The 14477-nt window shown below is 40.4% G+C and overlaps 1 protein-coding gene across 12 annotated transcripts in view; it reads left to right on the top strand.

The window, feature by feature from the left end:
- Positions 1-14477, top strand: part of MTSS1 (MTSS I-BAR domain containing 1) — a 186006-nt gene that overhangs the window by 94441 nt on the left and 77088 nt on the right. The window contains exon 2 of one of the 12 annotated variants that reach the window (XM_042465790.1): positions 14027-14196. The exons of the other annotated variants lie outside the window; for them this stretch is intronic. Coding sequence (XP_042321724.1) covers positions 14160-14196 — 37 coding nt within the window. The 5' untranslated portion in view covers positions 14027-14159. The remainder of the gene's footprint in view (positions 1-14026; positions 14197-14477) is intronic. 12 annotated transcript variants of the gene reach the window in all.

Here is a 14477-nt window from a genome sequence, read left to right as displayed (position 1 = left end):
TGGAAGATGGTGCCTGAAAAACAGCCATTGAAAAGCCCCACTTTCCTTCCTTGAAGGCTGCATCTGCTCTACAGAAATAGTCAATCCTCCATATCCACAGATTGTTTCCCCCCACAGATTCAAGCATCCACAGCTTGGAAATATATACATATTCCAAAATGCAAACTCTGATTTAGCCATTTTACAGTATATAAAGGACACCATTTAACCATTGTATTTCATGGGACTTGAATATCCAAGGATCTTGGTATTCATGGTAGGGGTATGTCCGTCCTGGAAGCAAATCACAATGGATACCAAGGGCCCACTGTAATCCAGTGTGACACCACTTTAACTGCCATGGCTCAGTGCTATGGAATTCTGGGATTTGTAGTTTGTTGTGGCAGTAGAGCTCTGACAGAAAAGACTAAATATCCCAGAGAACTATAATTCCTTGAATTCCATAGCATTCAGACATGTCAAAATTGGATTATTTTTGCAATATGGATGCAGCCTAAATTTTACTGGATCTGTGTGGTTAGGGTCCTTTCATACTCCATAATTATAGTACTTTGATTCCACTTTAATTATCATGATTCAATCCTGGGGAGTCCTGGCATTTGTTGGGTAGCAAGGGCTAATGTTGAATTCTGAGTCAGATAGCTTTAGTGTCTCTGCAAACTGCAACCGCCAGCAATGGCAGCTAAAATGGAATGAGAGTATTTATAGTATTTATAGTACTATAATTGATGTAGTATGAAAGAGCTCAGAGTTATGGGAGTATATTATCACATTCTCACATGGTTCTCAGTGCAACTATCTGTCCTGAATGTGGTCCCTTGGCAAAGTATCCTCCAGTTGCTCCTGCCCTAAGTTTAATGGGTTTCCCTAACTTTAGTAGACAACAAATTCACTCTTTTTAAAAAAAATAGTTTTTGTTGATACTGTTTCAACACAAATAATATAAAAGATAAAAACAGTTATTCATTTACATTCCTCTCACAAATATATATATATATATATATATATATATATATATATGAATATTTTCAAGTTATGGATGGTTGAATCCATGGATAAAAAAAATCTGTGGGTATGGAGGGCTGACTGTGTCTATGCCTATATTGAAAATATAATGTTCTTTCTGCATTTTTATGATACTGTGTATCGATATATGTTATATCATTTATATATCATTTTGATATGGTTTTGTGTGTGTGTATATATATATATATATGCAACATATACATTGTACAGTCACCCCTTTGAACTTGTGGGGGATCTGTTACAGACCCCCTGCGAGTTCAAAATCTCGCGCATATTCAAGCCCCATAGGCTTGAATGGGATGAGCGCCTGTGGCACGCACCCCATTAAATTTAATAGCAGTTGCCCCTCCGCAGATTTCCAAGTCCACACATTTCAAGTCTGGGGACTTGGTGGGGCAACTGTATTTTCCTGTTTCAGGTTTAGTCCCATTACAACTGTTTCACCCCATAGTGCTTTAGAGCTGAGACACGTATTTTATTGTGTGTGTGTGTGTGTGTGTGTGAAACACATATTTGACAAATGTTATGTGTGACATTTCAAAAGACATTTTGGGAGACTTTTTTTTTTTTTTTTTACTTTAAATCTTGGGGTGGGAAAGAGTAGTCATGAATATAGTGCCTCACCTTCAGTCAAAAACGATACAGCCCCAGAAGAACTCAACAGGAAGATATTACTGAACATTCATTTTACAGTGCAGTGGTGCTGCTTTTGGGTGGTATTTTGGAAAACTGGAATAAAGATTTTCCAAAAAGGTCTCTTCTGAGCAATATCATTATGACATATATGACTAAGTTAATTTTATTTATTAGAAGCAATTTTGCCCCACTCTTTAGTGAAAAAAGATTGTAGAACTGCTTATGATTCCAGTATTGCTTACATGTATTAATGGCAAGACAGTTCCTCTTCCTAGGCTTACAATCTAAAAGACATGGTATACAAGGAAAAAAAGATGTGGAGGATAGGGAGGAGCGAATAAAGTCAACCACCAATTCTTGAAGTTACCAATCCTATCACAACCACCTAGCATGGAAAGAGTTCTGTTGGTGTGATGGAATGGATGTGAGGAATGTGAATGGATGTGAATGTGAATGGATGTGGTGGAATGGAATGGATGTGATGGAATGGATATGAAGGAGGAAACAAAGATGCCTGATTATTTTTTGTCAGAGGTGATGGAATGGCCTTCTGTCTCAGTCCTACATTCTTCAGTGTCAAGGACTATTTTGCTCTCCAATCAGAATGAGGCAACCTGTGTACACACTATGAACTGATGGAATGAAACTGTTTTTCAACATTCAGATTATGTCTATGGAGGAAGAGCACATATGTAAATGGACCTAGAATCAATTCACAATTCAAGCAGTCTTGGTACTATTTTGCAGTAATTTTCTATATCCTGGCAAATGGATGGATAATTCTTAACCTTTCAAAGAGCCTTCTTTTGTTTACAAGAGTTTGAAAAGGATAATAAGCATTTCTGAAACACCGGAACGGCTGATAATAGAACGTACATGGATCTATCTGTCTGGTTCTTCACCACCACCCAGCCCCAGATCTTCTTGAACGGGTACTGGAGAAATCTTTCAAATGTGTGGATACTGTACTTACAGGATGGTTTTCATTTTTACTGGAAGAAACTGACCCTTTGTGCACTAAAAAGTGGATCATTATGATCATCCAAAGCATGGAAGCTGTGGTTACAAGGAACATAAAAAGAACACAAGAAGATCCCTCCTGGATTAGTCCACAGACCTATGTGGTCCAGTATTTTACTCCCACAATGGCCAAGAAGATGTTCGAATGGGAAGACCACAGCCAGGACATGACCCCTGCTTACATCTTCATCTCTCAGAAAGTTCTTAATGTTTATGTGGAATCTCTTTTTATTCATGCTTTCAAAATTTTATGTTTGTTTAGATTGTTCTAAGGTACCTTAATTCCCAATCTGGGAAAAAACAGGAAATAAACATATTAATAATTAGTTTTTTGTGGGTTTTTCGGGCTATTCTCTGAAGATGCCAGCCACAGATGCTGGCGAAACGTCAGGAAGAAACTCTCCTAGGACATGGCCACATAGCCCGAAAAACCCACAAAAAACTATGGATGCTGGCCATGAAAGCCTTCGAATTCACATATTAATAATTAATAATAAACATCCCTGCCTCAAGTGCAAGTCTCAGAATTTCATATGATGTTGCCATGTCTGTTAAAGTAGAATCATACCTCTGAAGATGCCAGCCACAGATGCTGACGAAATATCAGGAATAAAATCTTCTAGAACATGGCCACATAGCCTGAAAAACTCTATAGCAGGAGCTATTGCATTGATCAGGAGGTTGGACCAGATAGCCCATAGGCTTTCTTACAAATATATGATTCTATGATTCTATACCACTATAATACTGTAGTGTGAAATGGCCCCTGGTTTAGCTGTAGATTTTATGGCTGCAACGTATTTTGGGCTAATATTTGGATTTTAATATTGCTTCCCTTCTTTTTTTTTTTACTACCCAGTTTGAGGATGAGTCCTAAAGATCATGAGAGCTTGCACACTTCTGTGGCAATTTGGTTGACCCTAATAAATGCATTGCCCAACTGTCAATTTTATAACATGGATACTTTTGTTTTTGTTTTTTTCTCCTGCTGTGCCGTCTTAGATTTTTATATAAATGTGTTCCAATGTGTTTTGGATCTTAAAAGGAGATTCATTATAGTCTAAAGAAGCACAGAGAAAATTGTAATGATAATGGACACAAAGGTTTGTTTTCATCAGCCCCATTTAGCTAAGAGGTCCACCAAACTGGAGTCACTCCACCACACTGTTATCCATTAGGCTTTTGATGTACGTTAGTCATGACAGTGATACAAAGATGATTACAGATCAGTAGGCAATCTTATCTGCAAGAAGCCACTTTAAATTACAAGCAACAGAAATCTAATTCCTTTCAGTACCAAAATGAACAGATGCAAGATAGTGCTATGGTCTTATCTGGTACTGCCAAAAATGAGGCCAGAGTGGTGATGGGGGGGGGAGACCTTCTACTTAAATAGGACACCATCTGCTTTTAAAACACCTCCTGTTAAGACCAATTATGTTAATATTTTGGAGTGTGTTTTATTCTTTCACATTTGGTTTTCTTCACAGAGAGCGAAGGGCTCCATTTCATCCCCACAACTGGGGTGCCAGAATGAATGACTCTTACAGCAAATCAAGCTTGAACTCTCACTACAAGAAAAATTGGCTAAGCTGTTGTACTTTAGATATAACATGAGACCAATGTGACTCATTGGGAAAAGACGAGGATGCTTGGTGCAGTGGAAAGCAGTAGGAAAAGAGGGAGACCACCCTGCAGGTGGAGGGACTTAATCGGAGAAGCCGCAATTTTGAGTCTGCAAGACCTGACCAGGGCTGTTGACTTGGAAGTCTCTCATTCACAGGGTCCACATAAGCCAAAGTCAATTTCAACAACAACAAAGGGTTGCCAGCGTGAAAAGTGGAGAAAGCTCCTGTATAATTTGAAGAAATTTCAGGAGATATTGCTTGTTACCTGCTGAAACTCTCTCTTCTACACAACTGTCAAAGGTACAAGAGCCCTTTCCAGTTTTCACTCTGGCAATGCTAATTGAAACAGCTTTGGGAGGTAGGTCAAGCTGGAATGGCTTGCTCAGGGCCTTCAGTAACAAAACCCAAGTCCTAACTTAGGGCCTGAACAGACAGGCCAAAATAAAGCTGCTTCAGGTCACTTTCGAGGTAAGCTGTTTAAATTACGCATGCGTCGTAAGAGGCCAAAAGCCGTGCCAAAACTGTGCTCTAGTCCTTAGGACTAGAGAATGGCTTTGGTGTGGTTTTCAGCCTTTTAGGACGCCTGCATCATTTAAATGTTCAGGCCCTTAGTTTTGTAAAATGTATGTGTGACAGGAGTGATTGTGTGTGAAAGAGAGAAAGTGAGTTCAACTGACAGTGTATTGTGACTCATTTTTTATTTCCCCAGGTTTCAATCTTATTGGTCACTTTGGATGAAAATCCCATCTAGCATCTTTTCTCACAGCTGAGAGGCAAGTCAGTACTAGGGCTGCACTCTGAACAAAGACAGCCTTGCTGTTAAATTCTGCAAAAATAAGTGTCCTTACTTATTTCATTTACTTTTACCATGCTGCCTATCTGCATGTATGTATCTGCATACCTGTCAGTTAGTAATTTGTGACCTGGAAGGGAGTGGAAACTGACATGGTTTTTCTATACCTAGTTGCTTAGAGACACTGACCCATGGCTACAGATGACTGCTCTATTGGCTATTTACAAGCCTTTATGAAAGGGGATATGACATGATTACATTCAGCCCTTAAACATGTGGGTTCTATAAGGTGCCAGCATGATCAAACCAAAGTTCCCCTGGTGGAGCCCAAAGTTTTACTCTGTGCATCCATCAGGGCAGTTTGCAGGTTGAAGATACTTTGGTGGCCTAATTCTAGCTGCTCCATAGCACTTTCTGGATAATTTCAGGTTCCTACATCACACCTGTGTGTGGCACATGGTGCTGCACAGGACAGGCTGTGGTCAAATACATGTATTGTATTTAATTAATTTATTTAATTTATATCCCACCTTTCACCTGACATGGCTTAGGGGCTAAGATGTAATGGCTTCAAGGCAGGAGTAGCCATGACTGAGGTAGTTGTCTCGCTATCTGCTATGGTTAGCTGCCTCTGGCTCCTGTTGGCCTCGTATAGCTGACTGTCTTAGGCTGAGCTATCCATGGTGAGTTAACATGTCAGAGTTTGGTGCTCTATGTACTACTCCACCCCTTTTGTTGTTGCTGCATGCCTTCAAGTCATTTCTGACTTAAAGGCAATCCTAAGGTGACCCTTTCATGGGGCTTTCTTGGCAAGATTTATTCAGAGGATGTTTGCCATTGCTTTCCCTTTACCTTGTTGAAATTGATGCATTTGGAAGAGACATTGTTGGGCTCTGGGGCTTGCCTTTGGCCCCTTGAACTAACAACCAGATTCCCCCCATCGCAGATACTTTAAACCTGACTGCTGCAGGGGGACATGACCCTAGCCTAATTGGACCCCAACACATGCTTCCCAAATGCCCCTAGTATTCTGCTAATGTAGTAGGTAATCTTTGGCAATTGGGATGTTTTGGATTACATCTTCCACAGTCTTTTACCATATTATTTGGCGTCTGGCAGTCAAAAATCTAAAACATCTGAAAGGCCAAAGTTTCCCCATTCGTGATCTACAACTGGCTTCAGCACAATACAGGAGAGCACAGGGTGTGAAGAAAAAGAAAACCTTTATCTTCCTCTTTCTCAATAATTAAAAACACCTCCCCCCCAGCAAAAAAAATCTTACTGGTTCATTACTTATAAGACCTGCAGAGCAATTGGAGAAAGAAATTAAACCCAAGGAAGAGGAGACGTAAATGCAACACTTCATTCCTTCATTGCTTCCGCAGGCAGATACAACCAAGTGCAATGAGGCTTTACTGAATGTTTATTAATAAAACAACTGTGGGGGATCCTGCATATTGGCTCTGCTTGGTTTCCTCCACCCATGTGCCTTGTTCCTTTTCCCCCCTCATCTTTGCAAATGTGTATATTTGCATATATACAATTACAGCACACTGATGTTCTGAAGAAATCAGATGGAGCATAATCAGGTTTGCTTGAGCTCAGCCATGTAGTAACATGAAGGTGATGGTATTTTATGTTCAGAGATTCTTAAGCAAGTCCACTTGTTACATCAGAATTGCTATAGCTATTTATGTAGATCATCCTGAACAAGTCATGTTGCTGCCTAAGAGTGAAGGGAAACATGGCTTCCCTCCTTCCAATTGGAGTACAAAAGCCAACTGGACTAGTTGGTTTAGAAAGACCAGAATAACCAAAAAAGATAGCTGTCCTTGCAATATGTGGGAATGGAAACAAGTTGGGCAGCTTAGAAGGAACAACTATGGGGCCTGCCATTGATGCTCCCTCTGTTTCTACTGCTAGAGCAATTACTTCTCATGGCCTGGTGAAAGGGCTGGTTAAAAATATGAAGCTTCCTAATAATAATAATAATAATAATAATAATAATAATATAGTTATATCCCACCCCTCTGCCCTCAGGCAACTGGGGCAGCTTACAACATTAAAAGTATACATATCATGTCCCCCCCCCCTCCCTCGAGAAGGGAGTTCCATAAGTTCAGAAGTCCCTCTTCCCTTTTTTGCCAAGGACTAATAGCAGCTTTCCTGGGTCTCAGATAGAGAAGTTAATGGAGAGGGTAAGGAATTCAGACTTTGACCTTCTGCATGCAAGCATCTACTCAGCTCCTCAGTTGCGGCCCCTCCTGGTTCCTGAGTTGTGTGTTTTTGAGAGAACTTCTAGTTTGCCTTGAGAAATAAACAGTTCCAGAGTTCAGCAGGACCAAAGTAGGCACTCACAGAAAAGACTGTTCTGTTGTGTCTATGCATGAGTCACTGCTATGCCCTTATCTCTTTATAGTCTACTTCTTGTTCTGCTGTCTCATTGTGTGATGTGGTGTTTAGATAATTCAGTTGCCCTCAGTGTGATGCAGCAGATGTTTCTGCCTCCTTGCCAGTTGCATCTCTTCCAGTCAGCAGGTATGCCCAGAACAGTAACTCATCCAGAGGTCTCAGCAAGTGAGCTACACTGAAAATGGGCAGCCTTTATAACTGCATGCTCTAAAGCAGGTGTGGGCAAATTTGTATGATTGGAGGGTCATGTTGGACTTCTTTGGAAGTCACCAGGTGTTTTCATTATTGCTGGATTTGTTACCACTGTTGCAGTTGTCCTCAAAATCCAGCAACTACCAGATTTCTTGTAGAGATTCTCAATGGAGCAAGTGGATGTCAGAAAGCCCTTCTTCTCCATAGGGCTCTACAAGACTGCAGGACAGAGCATCTTCCCCCCATTTGTCATTAACTGAAGCATCAGGAAAGAGGGAAAACAGCAGTAATGATATGTGGCTGATTCTGTGACAGAATTCTACTGTTTTTCTCCTTTCCTGATGATTCATTTAATGATAGAAGGGGGAAGATGTTCTGTCCTGCAGCCTTGCAGGGCCCTGTGGTGCAAAAGAGCTTTCTGGCATCCTCTTGCTCCACTGAGAGTCACTGCAGGAACCATCAAGAGCCACTGCAGGAAATTTGGTGGTTGCTGAAATTTGAAGACAATTGCAGTTATTGTTGCTCTGAAAGTCACAAAAATGGGTGCAGAGGTCACATATCCACCCCCTTCTTTAGGTAAGAGAGGAAAATGTACACCCAGTTTTAATTTGATGTGGACATGTGCTTCTTCATTGCCAGGAACTATCATCTTGGGTCCTATGAGAATCAAAGCATGTGGATACGTTAGGCGTTTATGGCCAGGAATTCCCATGTATTGCCTATTACCTACTCAACCAAGAGCATGTGTTGTCTTTGGAATGTCCAGTTAGCAAGCCTCAAAGATTATTTTACCTAATTAGGTGTTTAATATCTAAAGACTTCCTTTAGTTGTTGTTTGCTTTGGCATCCCTATGAATGAGAAACCTCCAGAATCATCAATAGTCCTGTTCAGGTCTTACAAATTGAGGGCAATGGCTCCCTTATTGAAGCAGTTGATCTCTAGCATGGTCTTCATTTTTCCTACTGCCTTCATCTCTACTGAGCATTGCCATCTTTTTCAGTGAGTCATGTTGTCTCATGCTATGCTCAAAACACGATTGCCTTAGTCCAGTCATTTTTACTTCTAGTGAGAATTCAGGCTTAACTTGCTCTGAGACCCATTTATTCATCTGTTTGGGCATCCATTGCATCCATAGAATATCATGGTATTTTCTCCCCCAGCACTGCATTTAGAATGAGTTGATTTCTTACTGCAAAAGTGATGCTGACATTTGAAGGAAGATTCCCTTAACAACATACCATTGGAGTTGTTTGGAAACTGGAGTTAATATAATGGAGGGTTTTGAATAAGAGAGGTCTTTTTCTTCAGCTCCCCAGTTAATAGGGAGTCTGTTTTAATCTTAGATTAAATATTTGGTTGAGTCCTTTAACCAGTTAATCGATTTAAAGCTTGCAAAAAAAAAAAAGTCCCTTACTTTCAAAATAAATGTCTCTAGTTTTAATTTTCCCATCTAACCTACTCTGAAGTTTAATTTCCCTTGAGAACCTCTGTTGAAAACTGTGTGTAAACCCATCAGTACCAAGGCAAATGTAATGGCTCCACTGGGACCTTTTTTCTGCTATTATTTATTACTTACTTTTCCCACCGGTGGATTCTAATAGGTTGGCAAAGAGGCTTCTTGGCTTACACAACAATGTAATTTTTCTTAATGGAGGATCTAGCCTGATGAAGTTGAAAATGTTTATACCCTTTTCAAAATCAGCTGTTTCCCAAACAGATAAATGAGGAAGTGATTGCTTTTTGTGTCCTTAAATGCTTTCCCTTACTTATGGAGGACATAATTATGAGGGAGGAGACCTTTTCGGGACCTGCGAAGGTGTGGGTGAGTCATAAGGGAGAACTGAAATTTTTATGGTGGCAGCTTCAGTACTTAGAGGAAAAACACAGAACAGAGTCTCCAAAGATGGAGACTAGAATGCAGTTGCTTCTTGTTGGCACCCATCGCTGGGTGAAAATAAAATATCTGGAATTTAGCAAGTTGTGCAGGATATATTTGTTCATAGAAACATAGACTTGAAAGAGACCATGAGGACCATCCAGTCCAACTCCCTGCCACGAAGGAATACACAATCCAAACACTCTCTTGACATAGGACCATTCAACCTTTTGTTGTGTTTGCTTATTTCATTTACTTTTCAGATTTATACCCTGCTTTTCTCCCAAAGGGTAATACTGAAGGCAGCTCATAGAATCGTAGAATAGGAAGAGATCACAAGGCCCATCCAGTGCAACCCCCTGCCATGCAGGAATTCCCTATCAAAGCATCCCTGACAGATGGTTATCTAGCCTCTGTTTAACGACCTCCAAAGAAGGAGACTCCACCACTCTCCAAGGGAGTGTCTTCCACTGTCAAACAACTCTTACTGTCAGGTAAGACAGTACTAATGTTGAGAGGAAACCTCTTTTCCTGTAGCTTGTATCCATTGTTCTGGGTCCTGTTGGGCTGGAGCAGCAGAAAACAAGCTTGCTCCATTCTCAGCGTGACATCCCTTCAAATATTTAAACAGGACTATCATATAACCTCTTAACTTTTTCTTCTCCAGGCTGAACATCTGCATCTTCCTAAGTTGTTCTTCATAGGGCTTTCCAGACCCTTCACCATTTTAGTAGTCCTTCTTTGGACACGCTCCAGCTTCTCAACCTCCTTTTTGAATTGTGGTGCCCAGAATTGAATGCAGTATTCCCGATGTGGCCTGACCAAAGCAGAATAGAATGGCACTATTACTTCCCTTGATCTAGAGACTATACTTCTATTGATGTGGCTTAAAATTGCATTGGCCTTTTTAGCTGCTGCATCACATTGTTGACTTATTTCAACTTGTGGTCTACTAGGACTCCTAGATCTTCCATACATAGTGTTGTTGAGCCAGCTAACAACAGATCAGGTCAAATGAAACAAATAACAGTTGAAGTGTAGACAAAACCATGTTAGTTTGGAATATCAGTCTGCAAAGGGATCTTGTAGCATCTTTGAGACTGAGTGAAAGAAATTCTAGCATAAGCTTTTGTAAGCTAGATGTACTTCCTTGGGTGCATCTGAAGAAGTAAACCAAGCCTATGAAAGCTTATGCTACAACTTCTTTTGCTCAGCTAATTTCAAAGGTGCTACAGGATCCCTTTGCAGTTAAAACATAAGAAAGCATTAAAATATACCTCAATAATAACAGACCCACCTTAGATTTGGACAACTGCAGCCCTCCAGATGTTGTTGCTGGAGTACATCCCCCATAGACTCAGCATTTACACTGCCATTTAGGGCTGGGGGAAGTGTGTGTCCAAACCTCTCACTGTTGCTCACCTTGACCTCCCTGGCTAAAAGCCTCTTTTACAGCACACCAGCTTAATTTTTAAAGATCTGCCTGAATAAACATGTTTGCCTACCAGGTGAAAGACAACAGGATGGGAACATGTTTAACTTTCTTTGGTAGGGAATTCCCCAGCTTGGGACAGAGAGTGTATCCACACCTTACAGTTACAGCAGTTTGATACTGCTTTACCAGTGTGCCTTCAGAATCCTGTTATTTGTAGAAGACACACTTCATTAGAAAATACAGTAATACTAGGAAAGGTAGAGGATAGTAGAAAGAAAGGAAGACTGCATACCAGATGGAAGAACTCAATCTGAGAGGCCATGGGTATGAATCTTCAAAATCCAAGCAGAGCAGTGGAGGATAGGGGTCTTGGAGATGTCTCATCCACAGGGTCACCATGAGCTGGGGTGGACCCGAAGGCAGTTAACAACAACAACAACAACTAGTATTTAGAATTCAATAATGTGTTCCTCTGATCTGTCATATGAGAACTATTTGGCAGAGAATTCTCTCACAAAAACCACAAATCCCAGGATTTGATAGGTTGGAACCATAGCAGTAAAGGTGGTGACCAAGTGCAATAATTGTAGAATGTGGACAATGAGCTCAGAAAGGCCTTTTTGTACCCCTATCAAATTTGCCTTTGAGAAAAAGCTCTTGCCCAAACATCACAAAATCTATGCAGTCTTATATGGGGGAATATGAGAATATGAAGGGATGGGGAAAGAACAAAGAAGTAGGACTGTCGCTCCCTTATAATGTCTCCTTCTTCCTGGGGTGGCCTGATATTAAATGCAGTGAGTTCTTCCACCATTTCTATTTTGGCTGTTATCTGAGATATAGTTGCGTCGAAGGTAAACACTGTACTTAGGTAATGGATGTTCACACTGTGAGCGTATCTTTTTCACTCCCCAGGAGGCAAGAAGAAAAGAGATCCTATGCTGAAAAACATTCCATGCCTTATTGTCTGTCTGAGAGATGCTTCAAAAGTGTTGCTATGGTTTCTTTTTCTTGGTCTTGTATAGCCTTTCTGTCATTCCAAGCTCTGTGAATGCATAGGAAGAGAATAAAATAGGTCTTGTCAAGTCCCAAGTTTCTGACTATGATAGTCTTTGAGCTGGTAGGAAAAAAGATGATATTGCCACGTATTCTCATCACAAATGAAAGCCTGGCTAGTTAATATCTCTACATCCTCTTCTTAAGAGGATACTAATATCCTATTAGAGGATTCTAATATCTCTGTATCCTCTCCTTCATAGATCATCCTGGGAGTTACCAACTATGCTACTAATGTGAATAAGAAATCATGGAATCATAGAACTGGAAGATATCACAAGGGCCCTTCAATCTAAACCTTTGCCATGAAGGAATATACCCTCAAAGCATTCCAAACAAATAGCCATCCAGCCTCTGTTTAAAAACTTTCAAAGAAGGAGATTCCATCACACTCTGAGGCAGCACATTCTTCTGTCAAATAGCTATTACCATCAGGAGTTTCTTTCTAATGTTTAGTTGGAATGTCTTTTCCTGTAGATTGAACCCATTGCTTCATGTCCTATTCTCTGGAGCAGCAGAAAACCTTCCCTTCCCCAGGCTAAACACACCCAGCTCCCTAAGCCACCCCTCCTAGGGCATGGTTTCTAGACCTTTCACCATTTTTAATTGCCCTTCCCTGGACATGTTCCAGCTTATCAATACTGTTGAATTGTGGTGCAAATTAAGCGTGGCTCAATTTAAATAACCTAGTGGAATCTGAAGCCATCTCAGTGAGAAGCATTGGATAAAAATGTGGTATGTTAATGTTCCATATGCTGCTTGTCTCTGTCGGAAATTAATTGTGTGACCTTGACCAAATAATGTTTGCCTTTGTTTTCATTCCCTCCTTTATAAATACTGAACTGGCATATCTCAAAATGTTGTTTCAGTAAATGCAAAGGGAAAAAATGCTAAACATGATACAAGTGTATGAATTAGTGGTATGAATTAGTAATGACTGTAATAACAGCCTTTAAAAAATGCCTTCAGCAGCAGGAAATGTTACATTTACTACTTTTAACCAGAGGAGATGGTCAGAGAGAGGGAAGGCATTTTCTCCTTTAGGAACTATGCCAGATGTTTAAATGTGGACAGATTATTGCTTGCTGCAAGAATATGAATGTAAAAGATCGCAGAGGAAATCCCTGTAGCTCCAGTTACAAGAGTTTCTACCAAAAGGGTTAAAAAAAGACCTCTTGAGGGATCTTAAATTTTGAGAGAGCAGCTGCCATGTGAGAGCAGCACAAAATAGCATGTGTGACCAAATAAGATTTAAAACTACTTGCTGTGATGCAAAAAACCCAAGTAAACCTATTGATCCCATGAAGATGTCCCCAGTCCCCACAGAAAGGCAATACAGAAGTGCGTGTGTGCATGTGTGTCTCTAAGTTTCATGTCAAGTCATGACAACCCCTGAGTTAACGAAGTAGATGCATTCTTAGGCATTATCTCTTAAATAGAAAGTTTGATAGCAGAGCCAAAAAGAACATGGGGACAATAGGGATAGCAATAGCAAGTACATAGGTTCCTACACCACAGAAAAAGAAGAGCAGAACAACATGTTTCAGCAAACATTTTATTCAAAACTAACAACATGTGCTTGGGAAATGAAACAGTGAGGTCAGTTAAGCCTTACATAAGTAAAGAAAAACATTTTGAACCTTCTGGGCTTTTTCCAAAATAATTATTTTTTCATTTATCAGCCTCCACTTTGCTTATGATTTCCATTCTGACAGCCAAACTGGTAGATCTGTCCTTTTTTTTTAACATGCTGGGGGTAGCTGATGGGACAGACTTATCTGCTTTGCCCCCTTTCTCTTTGTTTTCTTGTTCAGACAAGCTCAGCAAAGGATTTCAGAGGCATGTGCTGTTTACCTTCCCTGTTATAGGCAGACACACACAGCAACAGTAGATCAGCTGTAGCCCAATGCTATTCTTTTCCAGCTCAAGCTTATTGTGTTGTTTACTGCAGATACAGTGCTACAACCGAACACTGAAAGTATTTTTCTGGCTTTCCATCACCACCTTCCCAGAGTTGATGCTGCTAAAACCCAGCTAGACAGAAGACAAGCAGGACCAGTGGAGTCTCAGGGACATTAAAAGACATGGCAAAAAGAAGCTCCTTTGTCCTTTTTCAAACAGGTGTGTGCCTGTACATTTGTTGAGAGCAACCAAATGAGGAGAAAATTATGGGCAACACTTTTGAGACTACCAGAATTGTTTGTCAGACAAGGTATTACAGACACGTTGGCCCTCCATATTTGCAGGTTTGTGGATTATCTTATTTGCAGATTTGATTAATATGTTATCTCTAGAAATCTCAAGGTTCTCCAACGCAACTCAGCTGGAAGTTGCCCATTATTAGATAAAACACTTCTCTAGGCGTTTATAGATCCTCCAGTGTGATTCTGTGGTCAACTTCT

Source organism: Sceloporus undulatus, chromosome 4 (genome assembly GCF_019175285.1).
Source record: "Sceloporus undulatus isolate JIND9_A2432 ecotype Alabama chromosome 4, SceUnd_v1.1, whole genome shotgun sequence".
Lineage (NCBI taxonomy): Eukaryota > Metazoa > Chordata > Lepidosauria > Squamata > Phrynosomatidae > Sceloporus > Sceloporus undulatus.
Note: the sequence above shows the minus strand (reverse complement) of the source record. Positions and strands in the feature narration are given on the sequence as shown.